Genomic DNA, 21188 nt, shown 5'->3' on the forward strand with positions numbered 1-21188 from the left:
ATGCGTATTACATTAATCGCGCAAAATTCAATACGTTTCAATTCTGTGAATTGATATTAATCACCTAGTGTGTAAACCACTTATGAAGATCGACGCACCACGCACACATAGCTTCAGTTTTTATTTAACTAATTTTTTAGGTTGTAAGGAATATATTTTTTAATGTTCTTTTTGGTGTTGAATTTCATATAATTCTAACACAATTTGTAGTTTACAAGGAATAAACTTTTTTTAATGTATTATTTTTTGTATTTGATTTCATTATGCCCCCCCCTGATAAATTTCCTGTGGGCGCCCATGTTTGTACACGAAAATGACTAAATACCTATGCATAACAAAAAGCACCAGATATTATGTTGTAAAAAAAAAAATTGACGAGTAAAATTATTAAGGACTAACATAGCTCTAATAAATACAAAAATATACAGTACGCATAAATGTACCAAAAAATGATGAACTAGTAAATATGTTGTAAAAAAAGTGTTACTTTAAATTACTTTATATTATCTGATAAATACCTCGGTTATGGTTGTAAATGTCTATAACCGTAGCAATATCCGTGGAAGATAATACCACTATTCGTTCCGCAACCAAAAATGTTAGAAAAAGATAAACAAAAATTGATACCCGTGACCAAATTGACATATTATTGAATTTATTATCATATTATATTGATAGACTAGTAATTTATATTCCTAATTATTTATACATTACATTTTTTAAATAAATCAATGTATTATATTCAAAAAAAAATACGAGTCATGGGGAGAGCAAATGCCCCCTTACCCCCTCAAATACGCCCTTGCTTCTATTCTTGGTGGTTGATAATTAGTTTGTTATAATCTTCTGTTAACTTAATTTTTCTTTATGCAGTATAATTTACTATTCATAAATTATTTACCAATTGTTTTCCTTTTTTTGTATTGGTAATTTTCATTCCACGATATGAGCTTTAAATCTTAAGAGTCTAATGGTATACTGAATCTTTTAAAAAAATTCGTAAGCTGGATTGATATGAAATCAGCGATATTTTTATTATAATAGAATATTCTTAATTATATCATAATGTATTTGTGTTAAAATGTTTCGTTTATTTTCTGATACCATGTCTAGATATATTTTTTTTGGAATTATAAATCTCTATAGTTTAAGTTATGTACATTTTTAAGATTAGTTCAATAGTTTATTAATTATATTTTATAATACACGAGTATTGTACGTATCGTATATTAAGTATACACGATCAACACACGAGTGTTATGTTACCGCATAATACTTCTCAACTTGGCGTTTTGAACAAAAATTCTTCAGTGTGTGATAACATGGCAGACATTGTAGACGAAAACATTATTTTGTTTTTAGGTTACCATTTATTGATAAAAAAGAAAAAAAAAGATCAACAGGAAAATGTGGGTTTATCATTTAATCAGTTCTCGTCCATCCGATAGTACGTTTACTTTCATTTTTTGAAGGACTCAGAAGTGATCCTGATAAGTTTTTTAATTATTTTCATATGATTTTCGTCAATTTTTTTAATTTACCTATAATTTTTTGATTCTTTATATCCAGCTCTTCAAATTCCGGTTTCATTATACAAAATGTCTCTCCAGCATTTCCTTTTATCGTTTCGGTCCGAGTATGAATCTAATGTCTTATCACATGACAACGGCCTCTCCTCTACTGATGTTATACATAAGTACTTATAAATACTGACAGTATTTGAGCATATCGACAGTATAGTTTTCAGACGACAGTCAGTATTTAACTATCGTTAGTACTCAGTATTAATTTGCTTTTGATTGCGTTGGTCCTTGTTTAAAAAAATATTTTTGTTTTATTTAATAATTATTGTTGGATATGGATGAAAAGCGAAAAACGTGTAAAGGTACGGTTTCCAATGTGCGACTGGTCGCAACGACTAGTCGCAAAGACTGATCTATATTTAATCAATGAAAGTGGTTTCCCATGTGCGATTGACACGTGCGTGTCGATAACAGTCGTTGCGGCTTGCGACTATAGTGAACCGATAGCAGTGTCGTTTATGAGTCGCATGCGTGTTTTATTTTCCTTCATAATAATTTTCTTTTTACACATAAGCTTAAATTTTAGAAACCAAAACTACAATTTTTTTTGTTGAAAACATATTTTATTTTATTCTATATTTTGTTATTCCATTATGTATATCTGTCTGTTAATATTTAAATGTTTAAATTTCTTGCTCTACTCTGTCATACGAAATATATATACATATTAATTTAAATTATAAATATTTATTTATTTAACTTAAAGTTACTGCTAATTTTTCTTCAGGTTTAATTGGTTTTTTAACTTGTTTAGATGGAGGTAATGTTATATCATTCTTTATCAATGATAGAATGAACATAAATTGATCAAAATTGATACGGAAAAATTCTCGGAATTTCGGTTTTTCTATTATTTAAATGTTCATTTATCAGAATTTCAAAAAAGCCTTCATCTACTCGAGTTGAAAAAAACTTGTCTATTGAATTTATTGAATTTCTTTTAATAGTTACTAATGGATTTTCATCTTCCTCTAGTAGAATACTAATTGAATTATTATTATTAATAATAATTTTCTCCATTGCAGTTCGTAAAGTATAACAGAAATTATTAAAATACAAATAATAAGTTAATACTAAATAAACACGTCTTTACACTACCAAATCATAGGATAAAATAGATTATTATTCCACCAGTCGCTAAGTGTAGTCGCATTAAGGAAACCAGTCGGTACGTAGCGTTTAATCATTGCGACTAGTTGTTGCGATCAGTCGTTGCGACCAGTCGCATATAGGAAACCGTACCTTAAGCAATTATATAAGCCTTATCCATTCCGAATAATAAACGGGTAGTCGATAGTGATGGGCACTACCGAATGAAAACTATCGAACTGTTTGGTAATTTAAACTATCTATTCACTCGGTTGTTTAACCGTTTAACTCGATTGTTTTCGGACTATCTAAACAATCGACTATTGACCATCAAAACAATCGACTGTTATCGTTGTATCTGAGTAATACTTAATTAGTATTAATGTTTATTTTTTGATTCGTCTATTTCACTGTATGATTTAATATTAGTTTATTATTAATATAAATATATATAATATAATATATTAACATAATTTTTATTTTTTATTATTTATTTACATGTTTAATTCATAATGCCACTTCCCAAAAAAAAAAAAAATTGTTCTATCGTTTGGAAGCATTTTAAAAAGGATGCAAATAACTCAGGCGTGGCTATTTGCACTATTTGTAAAAATAATTATTAAAGATATAATGGTACAACTAATTTATTGGATCACCTAAAAAGAAGTAAATACGCTTAGTTTTGTACTTGTGGTTTGTGACTTAGAAATTGATTTCAGCAGACCACAAATGGCATTGCAAGAATTCGATCAAATCTTCGACTGTTGTTTCCAACAATTAACTAACTAGTAGTAATAGACACTATCAAGTGGAAACTAACGGACTATTCGGTAGTTTAAACCATCTATTCACTCGGTTGTTTAAATGATTGTCTCGATTGTTTTCGGACTATCTATTCATGTATAAAATAATATTTGATGGTTTCGATTAACTCGATTGTTTTTTAAAACTGTCGATAGTCAAAACTAGTCGGTAGTGTTCATCAGGTTCAATAGTTCAATCGATATTTTGAAAAATATCGAATAATTAATACTATCATCCGTTTGAATAACCACTCGGTGTTTTATTAAACTATCGATAGACTATCGATAGTCAAAACTAGTCGGTAGCGCCCATCACTACTAGTCGACAAATGTTATGCACATCTTTATGGCCCTATAGTTCACCCGGTTTTCAGAGAAATTCTTCCGTTTCTATTTGTCGTTATTCAGTGAAATGTCCACGTGATTTTAACGGTGTCTTTGGATTTCGTTTTCGTTTATTTTTAGCAATGTTACGATTATTCTTTTCCTGGAAATCGTCGATGAAGGCGACCTGCCGCGATGATGTATTTTTGCAGCTTACTTCTTGGTTTACGTTTTAATGACTCGTACACAGACACGGTTATAATAATAGTTATTATTTATTAGATATAAGTAATTATTACACATAATTTTATATACATATAGTTTTTGTACAGTGAAACTTGTGTAATTTTACAAATTCGTATAATTATTTGAAATAAAACCCAAGTGAATTTTAAGCATAGTTTATTTTATAATTTTCAATACATAAGTTCGACAAAACGATTTATAAATTTATCATATTTATCATTCATCAAATAATAAATAATAATGAATATACCTGGGCTGTAAAAATTACGGTCTCGCGGTGGTGGCCGACGTCGACACGTAGTCGACCGACGTTGTGCGCGGTCTAGTTTAGGCGCGAATACACGGGCTGCGCACGTTAAATTACATCGAAACACTCAACGTGTTAACGAGTTTTGTTAATTGTTTACTTGCACCTCGGTGTTTATTTAGTTAAGTTTCAGTTCTTGCAATGGAGTATTTTGTCAATAAACGGGGCAAACAGTATTCAAAATGTTGCTTGACCAATTGTAAAAGTCACATGTTGAACAAGGATTCTTTAAGTTTTTTTACTTTCCCAAAAGATCGTGCTAGGTAAGTAATAATTTTATATACTTTAATTTTATATTTTTTCTCGTTTTGAATACAAAAATGTTTTAAGCATTAATAGTTCATTAATACGCTTCATTCAGCCCAATCAAACAATAGTTACTTACATATCTTAATATGTCTTGTTTTTAATGATATTTTTAAAAATTATTATAGACGTGCTGATTGGATCAAAAATTGCAAGTCTAATAAACTGAATACAATCGACAATTTGGCTGCAAACACTAAGCATCGTGTTTGTTCTTTACATTTTGAAACTGATATGTTTTCTAATTTAAAAAAAAATCGACTAAAGCCGTACGCTGTACCTACATTGTTTGATGCTTTGGAAGTTGAGAGAGTAGATGAATCAAAGAATAATGATGACCCTGCATGTAGCACATCAGATTTCATACCATTATCAAGTTCAACTCCTGGTATGTCTTATACAAATATTGAAATATATATATACAGCATTTGTATGATCATTATATTTGATAAATATTTTTTGACGGTCTTGACAAAAATATTTTATAGAATATTGTGTATATATATATGAGTACATACACATATATACTTATACATTAATAAATTAATCAATGTAATATATATATTACAATATCTTTTACATTATTGTTTATAAATAAAAGATTATGTATATTAGCAAAATATTTTATTTTAATATAATTTCTGGAGATATTGTAAATAAAAACTCAAATAATACAGTATTGTATGATGACATTAGTAATAGTAAAGGTAAATAATATAAATATGATAAATATTTAATATAGAAAACTTATGTTTCATTTTCCCTGATTGTTTAAGTTTAACATACAATTAATACATTTTTTTTTTTTTATATTACAGAAGCATTTGTAAATAACATTAAAGTTGAAACATGTTTTGATAGAAATGAAAATAAAATTAGCACTGAAATGATCAATGAAGGTATATAATTTTTATAAAATAATTTATATAAAATTTAATTTTTTCAATGGTCAAATATTCATTTTTAGATAGTTACAGTGACATTGATGTTGACAATTCAGGAGCTGATGAACTATATGAACCTGCCAGAAAGCATTCTTCAGATTTACTTGGTATGTTACACTTTTTATATTGTAATATATTATTATAATTATATAATTACTATTTCTCAAAACAACTTAAAACTACTTAAAAATTTTTGTTTATTTTTATTTTTAAATTACAACAATTAAATTTATATTATAATTAAAAGTATCCATAAATCATTATAATTATTTTATTTAGATATAATATTTTATAAAATATTTTACAGCTTCCTTTGAAATATCTAAACTAAATAAAGAATCAAATGTAAAAAATTCCTATTCAAAAACTATTGATGATAGAAAAAAATGTTCAACAAATAGTAATGGAAAATAATATTTATGTAATATTGTTAAATTTGATAATTTTTAAATTAATTTTTATTTTTTTAGATATACTTAAATCTCTAAATCTCTCAGTAACTAACCTAAGGTATGAAATAAGAGATTTAGCAACAAAATTCAATAGAATTGAGCAAGGACAACTAATGTGATATATAAACTACCACGTGAGGTATATTTCTTAACTATGTTAATTTATTTCACAATGATTTGTTGGCAAAATTCTCCTATGTTAGTCAAAAAAGAAAAAAGTATTTTCAATTCTACACTTATGCACTGTTGTATTTTTTAAGGATCAAAATAAATTATAAATTATAATTAACATAGTACCTTATTGCTTTTTATTTTAGCTATTTTAGCTAGAAGTGTACAAAATTACAAAAATTGTGCAGATATTGACATTATAAGGCCATTAAAGCCATACTTGACTAATGCTTCTATTAGAGGAATACAAAAATATATTGCTCAGTAATTTTACATCAAAACATTTTAAATAACCTTTAAATGTATTAATAAAATATATAACAATTGCAGTGACAATAGTTTATACTAGGTACCTATTATTTTATGTATATACTTATACACTATACTCTACTTGTTATTGTTATTATGTGATTATGTTAATAATTAATATATTATTACAAAAACTGACGCAACTTGGGGTGGGATTTGGGGGTTGTAACCCCCCTCCCCCCCGAAATTTTTCTGAGGTTTTTACAAATTCTACATAGGAAAATAAAATGGTTTATTTTGAAGACGCGAATTGGCTGATTGATATGAAATATGAATATTACTCGTATTATAATTCATAATTATAATAACATGACAAATGGAACGTTTTGTAACGTTCCGTTAAACTTTAAAACATCAATAATCTTGCTATTACGATTTCTCGATAGTCGATTGTATAATACTTTTTTTTTATGGTATCGCAATATGAAATAGAAGTTAAACAGTTAAATTTGTAATTTTAGGTGAAAATTATAATTTAATAAAATATTGAAAATTTGTTTTCTTTGTACCAGAATATGTATAATATTTAAAAAGATCATTAAAGTACATAAGTTTAGTATTAAATAATTTTAAATGTTTTCAACTATTTTCAGAATTCAGATTATTCAAATTGGTTATTTGTAACAATATAAAGTTTACATTGAAAACTTTATACTTTGATATGGTGTACACTGTCTACCAATTGTGCTCACTATAATAATTATTACGATTCGAAGTATAATTCAAATGTTCTAAGAAATTGTTAAAATCTCAAAATGATTTGATTTTGAGTAAAAGATAAAGTTATTAATATTACTATAAATGATTATTGGTTTCGGCTTAAACAATACAATAAAAGTAGTTTATATTTTTTGAAATGGCTTTATTTGTGAAACTACTATCTATAAAAAGAATGTTTATAATAAATAATAATTGTATAGCAAAGGGAATTAATTATTTAAACATGAGATGGAAATCACATAACTGACATTTCTCAACATTTTATAGGTACTGCAGTTTTTAAGTCGCAGCGCCAATTTCTTTTAAGTCATCTGGTAGGGAAGTAAAATTGATGTGAGATCCTTGATAAGTTAATTATTGTTGTATTAAAGTTGGTCGTGGAAAAGTTTATAAGAGTGCAGCAGTTTCGTAGATGGAAAAGAATCAAAGGTTGAAATTTAAGGTCTTATTTGAGAGAAATCAGTATGTAAATAGTTGCGACTTAAATAGTATTTATATAGGTACTAACTTATATTTACGTTTAATAAGTTTCTCGATAGTTATATTTTACAGAATAATTTTTTTATTTTAAAAGTTTTTTTTTTATTTAGATATATCGTAATTTACAAAATACAATATCAAATAACCAATAACATAAATAATTATAATATTTTTTTTAAGTTTGTACATTTTAAAATAGCTATTTACTTCTTTTTATGTAGTGTAATAGATTTTATACTCATACACAGGTAAAGTTAAATTAAATATTATGTAATACGATATTTCCACTTCACTGTAATAACAGGTTATAAGTATGTTATATGTAGGTAGGTACACTATACTTTGTATTAAATTATTAATCTTTATAAAAAAAAATAATTATTGTTAAACGTTTTAAAATATGATACGTGTACAATAATACGAGTCATTGCAAATGTAAGCTTGAAATAAAACTACCTAATAACGTATTTAAAATAAAATAATATCGCGTTTCAAATATTTCGAATATACTCTACTCAAGTAATTTAATTGTACAAAATATTTTCATAAAATGTAGAAAGTTATAGATTTAATAGTAATACGAGGAATAAAAGGAATTTTTAATTTAACTAAATGTAATATAATAATAAATCAAAATGTTTTTAATAATTAATCGGTTTTATAATAATATAATATATTTAATTGTAATTACACCTAGTAGCTACTACATATTTTTTATACAATAATAAATTATAATTTTTTTTCGTAACTAAAATATAATAATTGCATACAATAAGTGTTGATTAATTTTTAAATATCGCATTAAACAATTGGAATAATCTTTAAAATATATAATATTATACATACGAAAATATGCGTTAACCGTAGGGTAACTTCTTTAAATTACTTTTATTAAATATTATAATTTAATCTATAAATATATGTAGTTATTTAACTATTGTAATTGTAATAAAATGTAGTTTATTTATTAATTAAATTAATATTAGATAGACGAGTTCCGATATTTTCAAAAAAAACATTTTACATTAGGTACAATATGAAATATCTACAAACTATGTTATATTAGATATTAATTCAATGGCGTCATTTGGTTTGGGTCAGTAGCAGAAAAAATCCAAATGATAGAACTACAATAACTTAATTTTTTTATGGTCAATGTTTAGTATGAATACAATGCTTTTCTTTTTTATGTGATGTATTTCTAATAGTATACATTTATAAGTTACTATGCTTCCGTGACCATAGAAAATGCGGATAGTTTTTTAAACTTAGTTTTGATTAATTCACATATGTTTTAAATCTAACCAATTGCGTCTTCGTACGAAAAAAAAGGAATTTTGATAACTTGTAGAAAAATAAGTTAATGAGTATAATTAATTATGATGTAGGTACTTTAATAATAAAATAATAATAATTAATTAAATAATAATACATTCACTTATACTGGCCGTGCGTCCATAGACGCTTCCTAAGGAATCGCACCGCCTCTTATTAGACATAAACAATTTACAGATGAATTATTTATCTATTAAAAAAATCAAAATTAAAAATTATTAGAAATAAAAATGAACCACTGCATTTATTTTATTATTTTTCTTAGAACAAATATCGATAAAGGTATACTGACTCGAGATTCTTAATCCATTTGCCACTTTAACTTATTGAAAAAAATCATCATAGTCGTAAAATAAGTATACTATACGCCTGTGGCGCATGGGCAACAACAAAGACGGATGAAAATGACTAGCTACGTTTGAACGAAAGATTTTTAGTAGGATATTTAGGTTAAAAAGAAACACTAGGGGACTTCGGATTAAGAACAAACCGAGAAATAGAAAAACTATCTGGTGAAACAAATATAATTGGAGTCCTTAAGAGTAATAGACTGGGATGGGCTGGACATGAGTGGAGGTCCTATAGGATTGGCCACGAGTTGGAAACCGGACATAAGAAGATCGAAAGGATGACTCAGATAACGGTGGAAAGATGGGATTATAAGTGATGCATCGAAATTGGGAGTAAACGACGGAAAAGAACTAGCTCAAGATAGAGATAGATGGAGGTAGTTGGTTGTTGCGACAATAACCTAAATGGCCCGTAAAAGCCAAAAGAAGAAGAAGTCGTAAAATAAGTCCAATATTTTGTAGTTTTCAAAATCGTTGCTTTCTTTTTTTAACAAATCTGTTTCCGTCTACTTTTGAGAATCTAATCTAAAATTCAATATGAGTGTGGTCAATACTGCGTAATAGAACGGCTATAGATTGTTTTAAATTATTTTTAGTTGCGAGCTGTTAATGCGTTGAATTCCTACTGAAGATATGAGACGTATTTCGTATTTAACTAAATATTTACCGTGAATAATAACAAAAAAATATTTTTAATAAGTTAATAATATATATATTATACATTTATGTAAAAGCGTTTATGACCTTGAATATTATATCTATGTCGAACGATGTCTGTAAATTTCGAAATATTCGTGCACTAGTTACTAATCAACAACATGATCGATTTCCATAAAGTTTATACCGACTTATTGGAAAAAATTGTGCAAATTATCTTTAAATGCAAATGATAAATATTTTAATGCGAATTATGATACAGTATTCCGGATGACGGTGTCCAACGTTTGTCGTATTTTCATGCAATCACAACAACTGAATTGAGTAGCATAACTCGTGAATGCAATTCATTTGTACACATAATTCGATCTTTAGGAAAATTCCTACTATGATACTTCTCGAATATAAACTTTCAAATCATACATTGAAACATTGCAATTATTTCACAAATAATTCTAGCTTTTCAAACATATTAGATGTTGGCGAATTGTTTTGTTGCGTTATTTGTTTATATTTGTGACGTATTCACGTGCTAGGTAATCATTTTATTTACCATCATTTAAACGCATAATTGTCGGTCAGTTATTCCCGTCTTCGTTTAACACACGCGCAATAATTTATAGCTATTGTCGTAATTGAAACGATCGGAGATTACGCATATTCGCAATTCAATTACACACCGTAACGTCTGACTCGAACGCGCAGCTCTAGTCCTGTTACGAGTACTTTGTAACGATATGCGATTTTTGTAATAAACTTTTGCGTCGTTCGAGTTGATATTTATGAAAGTAGTTATGACAACAAAAAAAAATATACGTATACCCGTAAAACGCCGTAATCCGTTTGAAACGTTTCGATGCGGAGAAAAAAAAATATATTGCGCAATAAAAATAATAACAGTTCCCCCACTAACCGGCGCGCACCGTCAAACCGTGAAAGTACGCGCCGAGTGCGTAACGACGTCGTGCGCGTTATCTATTGCACGTCCGTAACGGTTGCAACCGGTATCGCGCGATAGTTTGGCGCGGGCGTCGAGGTGGCACTGCGGCCGCGCGCCGAAAGGTTCGTTGACGTCGCGGCACACGGCCCAACAGCAGCTGCGCGCGTGAAATCGACGACTGCGCGACGGCGACCGCGGTGTACCCTCGTGTCGCCGCTGCTACGCCGACCCGCCGCAGTTCGCCGCTCTCCGTCCGCCAAGCGGTACCCGTTGCGCGTCGGCCGACCAACGCACGTCACAACCGAACACCCGGTGAGTACACGAACAAAGCTTTGTCGTCATTAATTTTAACGCTGCCGGTCGCGCACGACGATTTTCGTACGGTACCCGATAACCGTGTCGCGTCGTCGCCGAACGAAAACGATTTCGGACCATTGCGGACCAACGATAACGTTATCACGTGTTCGAGTTGATAAGACCCGGGCTGCTACTATAGTGGTGAGGACCGCACGCGGCCGTCCGGAACAGCTGACCGACGTGTGCAACCCGGTGTTAGCGCCTCCGTGGTCTCGCGCTCCGTCGTTTATTCGGACCCAATTCCCGTGTCTTCCCGTCACCGTGCAAACGTTACGATATTACATATCGTCCCCAATGTTTGTCGTTCCTGTCCGGCACGTATTGTTTTGTTTCGTGATCCGAGTCGAAAGTAAATACATTAAACGAACGCACGATTTCGGTAAATGTTACACTATTGAACATAAAAATAGTATTGCGACGGATTGATTATTACGCCGGATACGTTTATTGAATAACATTACCCCATTTTTATGACATTTTTTTATATCGAGTTGAAAATAATACCCGCACGAGAAAGGTCCCGTTCCCATTAGTCCGGATTGTGACTGTGGACACGAAATGGCCCATCCGAGTCGACCCGGAAGAGACGTTCACTTTCTCCGGGTTCGTTCCGTGTCATAATACTTTTAACATTTTAATTTACAACATGCAGTTTAGTCGTTTACACCGAGTGCACACAAGTCTTGTCGCAACGTGTCCGACAGGCATTATTTGGCAAACCCGTCCGGGAACCTTGAGAGTTAATTGTATACGACAATATATTTCCGACATGGACGATCGGTATGAACCCGGCCCGGACGAGTGTGAATCGTCAGATATAAAATCAATAAGATAATATTTTTCTGAAGAAATGTTTTAGCTCGGAAACGAGTACTAAAATAAGATTTATAATTGATAAGGGACAAACAATATGGTTGAGTGATGTTCACTTACGTTTGAAAACAATATTTCTATAAATCATATCAAAATTCTCTACTTTAAGGTAATATTTTAGTTTATAGAGCAAGAACAATATTGTATATTATTTTAAAATGTTTCATATTTTTTTGGTATAGTAACTATTTTTCTAGCATATTAATTCTGAACATGTTTGGAATACCTGCCGATATTTTAAAAACCAATCTACTTGTTAAATAAAATTGGTATTGCATACCTACCTATCGTTAAAAATATTTAAATTAAAACGTTTTCCATGAAAGGTACGTGTTTCATATATTATTCCCGTGACAATATAATATAACGTGTTTTTAACGCAAACAATTTATGGATGAGACCATGTTACACGCATTATTGTATTATAATTTTTGTGATATAGCATTATCATAAGCGGAAATTTGGTGAAATTAGTGGGGGAGGGGACTGAGCATTATTTGCTTATTACACCTATAGGTACCCCCGTACGCCATTATTTATTTCAACAAGGCAATTTGCAAAGTTTGACAATTTGACATACTCAACAATTTAACCAAAAATACAATTAGGTGCCTTATCATAAACATTTTTGGAGTAAGTATTCTAAACAGAAATTATTAATTAATTAAATTAAACAACCGATGTGGGTATTATTACATATTATTAATATTGCATTAATTACGGTCGTTCCAAGCCATGACAATAAGTTCGTAAAATCTTACGAATTTGATCACAGAATATTTTTTTTAATTCAGTATTAAAAATGCATTTTACAATTATAATAATTATTTTATTTTTAATAATTTAACAATTTTTAGGGCTAGGGCAACTAAGACCTATACTTTACATTTCTAGGGAGGGGGGGTTTAGTCCCCTCAAGCCCCCCTCCGATTTGCGCCTATGAGTATTATATTGATAATCGCAAGGAAATGTTGTGTCGGCGTAAATGTTTATGCGAATACGAACCACTGTTTTCTCTTGCCGGCAATAAAAACAGCGAGAAGACATTGGAACGTGCACACGCGCACGCATACGCATAATTAGATATTCTGATCGTGTCTATTGTGCGTTATAAAATCGCATTATCATTGTATTTCGACACAGATGACAACGGCTGCGCCAGTCACGAAGATGAGTTCGTCAGCTGCAGACGTTGGCGGTGGCAGCGGCGGCGACAGCGCGAAAGCAACGGATCAGTGGGTGGACGTCAACGGCGTGGCCACTCGGGTGCTGTGCTGGGGACGGCCTATTGACGACCGCGGTGGCCTCGGCTTGAAACGGGTGATTCTGTGCGTGTGCGGCAACCCGGGCGTCACCGAGTTCTACGAGAGATTCTTGCAGCAAATCTACCGGGCCCTCAAAGTCCCCGTTTGGATTGTGTCGCACGCAGGTAAAATTATCATTGCGTACCGGAGCATATTTTAATATACAAAGTACGTGGCACTCAGTGGCGATTCCACCGTGGGGGGGGGGGGGTTAACCCTCCCCCCCATAAATCAGGAAAAATATATATTAGAAATCAATAATTTTATGAATTAAGGAAAAGATTTTAATAAGATTTTAAGTATATAATTTGTATTTTTATTCATACAAGAAACTAGTAGTCCTAGATTTAAATTAATGTATTATATTACTTACTATTATCTTAATCCATTATCAATCACTGACTGCAATGTTATAAAAAATATCCCAAGGGAAAACAGTTTTTAACCCCCCCCCCCAAAAAAAAAAAAAAAAAAATCCTGGATCCGCCACTGATGGTACTAGTGCTTCCCAGTGATAATTGAATGCCACTTAATGGTGGGTGATCGTGCCATTAACCAACGCATTCTCATAATTACCGTAATGACAGGAGTTTATTTTCCCTGTATGTTCCTCTGCAGAATACCACGTCTACGAACTACGACGGTAGACAATTTTATCGAAGTGCCACCCAGTGAAAATTACTTAAAATATGGTCTGTTACTTACCGTTGGAATCGGCTTAAGTTTTCGAGATTAGTATTTTGACCGTTAGAACGATAATAAAGTTTGCTAAATGTACATATTTTTTAGTACGCGTTACCTTGTAAAGAATTACGTGCACTATACTGCAATTATTATTTTTTATATTATATATATATATTGTTCGTATCGATTTATATGCATTGCAAAGCAATGTAGGTGTAACGTATGGTACCATACAGTAAAGTCATTTTTTTAGCGTTTACAATTTTAAGGCGATGTTACGGCCGTTCTCAAAGATATCATTTTTATTTGTGATGGGTGTTTTTTAGCATTCGCTACACGCAATTTACAACAATTATTTGCACTAGGTTTTAAAAATTATAGTTCGACTCCAATAGGTATTCTGTGATATCACTTAAAGTGACTTTAAAAATAATATAAGATACTTAAAATTCTGGATATGGTAAGATACACGTTATTTTATTGCCGGTGTATCCTCAAAACGATCTTTTGGTTCTTGTAACTTGTACATCTCAAGGACTACGAGTCTTTAAATGTATTATGATATTTACAGACTTCAAACAGTAGAACATGTTTTATATCATTAGACAATAACTATTTATGGTATTTTACTTGAAAGTTTTATATTTTCACGTATCGAACACTTTGAAACTTAAATTTATTTATTATTTCTGGCCGTTGTGAAAAATGTTTGAGCAAAATTTTTTTACTTACGTTATTTTCTACGTACTTCGATATTTTATTCATAATCATGTTTATGTCTAATTATCATTTATATTATCATAATATAATGTAGGTAGAATAATAATATTGTACAAAAAAAAAAACAAACTAGAATTATTTATTCATCTTTAATAGGGGCGGCTCCATAGCCTTGGTTAGGGGGGGGGGGCGAATTATAATTTTACAAAATTTTATAACAAAAAGAAAATAACAATTTTTACAACACAAATTCAAGTCGTCTATTTTTAAAATTGGCAAAAATATCAATAATAGGTATGATCTATTTTATCTAGAATATCTACTTTACAATATACATTAATTAGACGTAATGCTGATAGTCTATCTTCAGTCATCATTGAACGAAGCCAGGTTTTTTAGTCTCCGAAGTGTGGAGAAACTCCTTTCAACCGTCATACCTCATGGCTCTATCTACATACTTATGTGTGTCGTATGATAGTTTATAATTATGATATGCATTTTTTTGTTAACAATATACATTTTTTTATAAATACAATACGGGCTTAGGAGGAGGCCGCGGCTTCTAGCCCCCCCTCCCCGGAGTCGCCTCTGATCTCTGAATAGTAATAGGTTTTCATGTATTTTATTATAACACACTGCATTCAACTAATATAAATGAAGAAATATTACTTATATTTTTCCCGTTATAAAGTTAAATGAAAATTGTATTTTGTTGAACCATTACTTTTGAAATAATGAAGCACAATTTTAACTTAAAACATATATACATATATTATTGAAAAAATGTAGTGCATATAATGATATTTCATTTTAGTATTTGTTTATATTTTTTTTAAGTCAAGTAAATACATTTTATAAAAGTCGATGGTTGAAAAATAATAATAAAACTTTAGGTACAGATACCTGAGTGTTTATTTGAATTTTAACATATTAGTCATGTTTGATTTTGAATAAAAATTGTATTTAAGTAACTTGCAAAAACCCGTGGATATCAACCTGTTAAAACTTTTTTAAACATATTTATTCCAAATGAAATGCATATTATAAAAATTGAATAGTAAATACTATAACAGTTTAACCTTTAATTTTAATAAGTAATTTAATTGAATGTATATTAAATATTAAAAACGTATACATTTTCATGCATATTTAAAAATGCATGAAAACAATTTTCACTTTCAAATTTTCAACTAACGTATTATTTTTAATTTTATTATTTTTAAAGGTACCCACTTATTTATTAAAAAAATAAGTTATTAAAAAATACATTACTGTTTTAATAATGTTCCTTAAAACTTTTGAACTTTAATATACGAGACATACTTAACTTAAGAGTATATACAATATATACTTATATTTTGCAGAATAAATCATTATTAAAAAATTACTCTGCATATTCATATATGATTTAGCAGTTTCTTAGATGTAACTACTCTATAATTCTTCCAATTATCGTTTTTAAAATACATTTCCATTATTAAAAGGAACTTAATATAATTTATAATCTTTATCATTGTATTACAGTATATCACTTAATCAATACACTTAAAATAATTAAACTTATATCATAAAGATTTTTAATAGTTATATTTTTTTTTTTACTTAAAATCGATTATTTTACGATGTTTTGAAATTTAATTCGTTAATGTCATCTTTGTATATAATTTTAACATGAAAGTACTAAATACTAGATGTTGTGTTTATGGTACAACAGTATTTCTAAATGCAATTTATGTAGTACAGTTTTAATAAAGTACCTACAACAATATTTATTAATATTTAAATATATGACCTTAGTCCAAAGTTTAGTCCGTAGTAATTAATAACACAATATAGTCTACAGTAATTTATATTTATAAGTTTTATTTAAAAATTGAATATTACTTTTTAATATCTATATTATATCAATATAAATTAATAGTTTCATATTTTAATTTTCAGGCCATGAAGTTCCTCCTTCAAATTCAGAACTTAAAATCCCTGATCCTAAACAGAATCCAGACTTATACACTCTCAAGGGACAAGTAGAACACAAAATGCGATTTATTGAGAAGTACGTGCCAGACAATTGTGATTTATATTTAGTGGGTCATTCTATTGGGTCAAAAATAATATCAGAATTACTAAAAGATAAAGTAATTGCTAAGAGATTATCTATTAAACGATCAATATTCCTGTTTCCCACTCTTCAGAAAATGCGCGAGACACCGAACGGCCGTAAACTAATATTTACTGCATCAAATTTACTGTCAGTGACTATATTTTTATCATGGGTAAGTTTTTTTGTGCATTAAATTGTTATGTATTTAATTAATTAAATATACGAAAGAGTTTAAGTAAGTCTAGGTTATCGTGCAATCCGATATTATTGGTATTATATAACGAATGTCACATTTTTTAATGCATTCAATTATGGGAAATAACGTATAAACCATTTTTAATAGCGTTTCAGAAGTTGATAAGACCAAACGTATTCATTTTTTCAGAAAATTGTTTATTGTTTATGGTCGTTTCGATGGAGTTAGTAGATAAGTAGTATACATGTAGTATAAAATAGGTATACTATATATAATTAACGATAAGTTTTCAGAAATTCTCGTTTATCTCGACACTGCTTTGTGTGTTCTTCGGGTAGGTATATAAGATTACCACCCAAGGGGTACAATGCTACATGTGGCCAAAACAACTGGTTTAGGGTTACTTTGGGTTTAAGAATTATTGCTCGCATGAAGTCTCTCAGTTATGTAGCATTTCAAAAATCAGTACTTGGTGACCGTAGCACGTTCGTATGGAAATTATACTCATAAGATCACCACCTGGTGTTTAAAACTTGAATAACATATGGAATAAATTATTATTATATGTATTTTTATCAGTTTGGGATCCATAAAAACTAAAAAATGTATGATATCAAAGGAACCTAAAAGAACAGTATTGTAAAATAGTTTACTTTTTTATAGTTTATTAATATTTTTTTTTTATTTTGAAAATTGTACGCTGTGGGAAAATAATTATATTTTAGTGTCAGTTAGAAGTTATTTGATAAATTATTTAAAACATTTAAAGTGTAATTTGAATTTACATTTTATTGCGTTTTGATATCTTATTTAGTAGATAAATGAAATTAATTAAAAAGTATCGTATATAAATTCTAGAATAATAATGAGTGTTCTGTAAAAATCTGTAAAGAAAATAAAATTCAAAGATATTTAATATTCGTTTCAGCATTTTTTGAAATATATTTTTCAAACAACTTGATATTTTAAATATTCACTTAAGTAAAAATCTGTGCTCAATTTTTACTGTGGCCAATTCATAGTGTAGTAATAATATTTAAAACAACTCGGGAGAATTTACACATTTCCTACAGTCAACCATAATTTTGACCTGGGAGAGTTTATACATTTCCTCCACATAAACATAATGTTGACCCGGGAAAATTTACACATTTCTTTCGGGTAAACATAATATTGACCAGGAGAGCTTACCATCGAGAGAATTTATTATTTTTAAAAATCGGCAGAGTTTACCACCGCCCAATTAAAATAACATATAAGTAATTTTTTTAAGTGAAGTTAATGAACCTATTCCTCTATGTTTTCATATCAGAAAACATCCTTAATGTAATATAAAAATTACTTATATACATTTCACAGATTTTAGTTGTATTTTCAACGAATAAAACCACAAAATTTTATTAAAACTAAAAAGGTAGGAAATATTTTGCAAATCGGTTAGTTATTTACTGTGTAATTTTATTGGCTTTTATTAAGTTTTATACTATACAATGATGCAAATGTATCTACATCTACATAGGTGTATATTAAAATAATTTATAGATATATTTCGCATAAAGATTAAAGTAACTTAAATTGTGCCATTATTTAATGCTTTTACTACAATTCACAATCAACCAGATGACGATTTGCTGAATATTTTATTTTATAATCAATTAAATACATTTTTAATGAGAGTTATAATGCATTTTATTTTATTTTTAATTTAGATTTTTTCATTACTTCCATCTTTTATCAAAACATTTTTAGTAAATGTGACCCTTATAATCATGGAAAGAGGTCATGTCAACGATTATGTTATCAGATCAGCTGTACGTTTGGTTCATCCCATGGTTTTGCGTAACGTTTTCTCAATGGCGATGGATGAAATGGATAAAGTGTACGATCTGGACTCCCAGGTTTGTTTTTGTGCATTCGTTTTTGAAATATTAAACATTTACTTTTTGATAGTAAAAAATGTACTTTTTTTTACTTATTTTAGTAAATTCTTAAAACCATACATCAACAAAATAAGTAAAATAATTAATTAAGTATACAATATTATAAAACAAATAGCAATTTTATTTAAATATGCGCATGCCCTTGAGTCATACATATTGTATTGGTTAATACTATATACTTATATATTTTAATTTATGCTTTGATGATAATTAGTTTTTATTTTGAATAAATAGATGAGTTACTCCTTTGCATGTAACTGTAGCTACAAATAATTTTGATATATATTTAAATATGTGTTAGTGCATAATTTAAAAAAATATTAAATTATTATTCATTTCTTTAAAATGTTCAATTTATAATCAATAATAATTATTACGTTTACAGTTTAAAGTTAAAAATATTTTATTTTTGATACTGACATAGTTATTTTAAATACTATATTTTTCAATTATAAATTAAAAACGATAGGTTTATTAGCTCATCATACTACTATACTATAATCTTAAAACGTTAAAAAATATATGATTGGATTTCTGAGAATTATAAGAAAAATTCTGAATTTATATACTTGATAGTTTTCTTTTTTTTTTTTTTGTGTTCTTTATTGAAAATAATCCATATTAAAAATTTATACTAGCCAATGAATAGTGAAGAACATATATTAATTTTAGTTTACGTTTAGACAAAATTGTATGTATTAGTTTAGTAAGAATCAAATATTTAATTATACTAATGTTCAAATCTTAAGCCTTTTAAATTAAAATTATAGAATGTTTCTATATTATGTTTTGCTCGAAAGAAATAATGCTTTTATAGTATTACCCGGCATAAAATAATTGGACAAATTATAAATTATATATATGTAAACTAGTTAAAATCTGATGTACAAAAATTGCACTGAAGCTATATTTTTTATAATGTTCGATTTTTTTAGAAATGGTGGACATTATACTGCTGCTATTTACTTTTTATTAATGCTACTATTCTGTTCAAAAATTTAAAAAATAAAAAGTATGAAACCAGGTTATAGGTTATATATTAGTTAAAGATACTCAACCAGTTGATCACGATTTAGGTACCTATCAATCTTTAGTAAATTATTTTTTTTAATATAATATTTTATCGTACGGTTTGTATAATAAAATATTGATCACTACTGCTAAAAAAATAAATAATTTTTCTGATTTTTCTTAAAGATAATACGAGCATAATTAACTGTGTTTAAGTATATTGAACACATGATATTTTTATAATCGTAATAATTAATAGTCTAGAACAAATATTTAAAATTAATGCAATCTCTAATGTATAAACAAAATTACTAAAGTACATCAGCGTTTGTGTGAGTTCGTGTTATTTTTAAAATTGTATAACGATATCACTATAAGATATTTCTTAGTATGGTTTGTGATTGAATATTGTATTCGATTACTAAAATTGTCTTGGTTGTTGCAGCCATTGAAGGACAACTCGAAAAGGTTGCACATGTACTTTGGAAACTGCGACAATTGGTGTCCGACTTCGTTCTACGACGAAATCAGGAAGAGCGTGCCGGAAGTAGACGCGGTACTGTGCGACAAAGGCTACAAGCACGCGTACGTGATCCAGTATTCCGACGAAATGGCAGGCATCGTGGTCGATTGGCTCAAACCGGATCTAGGAGACTGTAAACCGCAGTGATTACGAGTTTTGTAATCATTTATTTTTATTTCAATTTTTTTTGTTACTTATTTGAATTTTTTATAAAAACTTTTGTATAAAATAATTCGTTCAAGTGCACTTTGAAAAAACATATATTTAGGCACACGTTTCTAGCCGTATTCTTTCCTGTGGTATGGATTTCACCGTTTTATATATTTTGTACACGATGACGACAATAATAAAATAGTCTCTAATGTGATCGGACGAGAGACGCTCATATATGTTGTGGCATTTTTCAGTATCTCCTTTATCTTGCGTAGGTTCCGTGTATATGTGTGTGTATGCATACGGTTAA

General features: G+C 29.0%; 2 protein-coding genes across 3 annotated transcripts; both read left to right on the forward strand.

The window, feature by feature from the left end:
• Positions 1–2318: 2318 nt before the first annotated feature.
• LOC112685176 (52 kDa repressor of the inhibitor of the protein kinase-like) lies at positions 2319–5544 on the forward strand (the record flags this gene model as incomplete). Its single annotated transcript, XM_025556977.1, has 5 exons — positions 2319–2343; positions 2609–2751; positions 4475–4615; positions 4787–5046; positions 5477–5544. Coding segments are annotated over exons 3-5 (450 nt in total), but the record flags the coding sequence as incomplete, so codon positions are not given.
• A 5548-nt stretch (positions 5545–11092) lies between these two features.
• LOC112685173 (lipid droplet-associated hydrolase) lies at positions 11093–21112 on the forward strand. 2 transcript variants are annotated; one of them, XM_025556975.1, is made up of 5 exons: positions 11093–11328; positions 13390–13675; positions 16896–17227; positions 18961–19149; positions 20648–21112. In XM_025556975.1, exons 2-5 carry the CDS (start codon positions 13390–13392, stop codon positions 20870–20872), a joined length of 1032 nt encoding a protein of 343 aa, XP_025412760.1. In that variant the 5' UTR covers positions 11093–11328; the 3' UTR covers positions 20873–21112. The 2 variants fall into 2 exon arrangements, with proteins under 2 accessions (XP_025412760.1, XP_025412759.1); XM_025556974.1 differs by lacking the exon at positions 11093–11328 and adding an exon at positions 11335–12355 and having other exon boundaries at positions 20648–20872.
• Positions 21113–21188: the final 76 nt, after the last annotated feature.

The sequence above is a fragment of the Sipha flava genome, unplaced genomic scaffold (assembly GCF_003268045.1).
Source record: "Sipha flava isolate LNK unplaced genomic scaffold, YSA_version1 268_pilon_pilon, whole genome shotgun sequence".
NCBI lineage: Eukaryota > Metazoa > Arthropoda > Insecta > Hemiptera > Aphididae > Sipha > Sipha flava.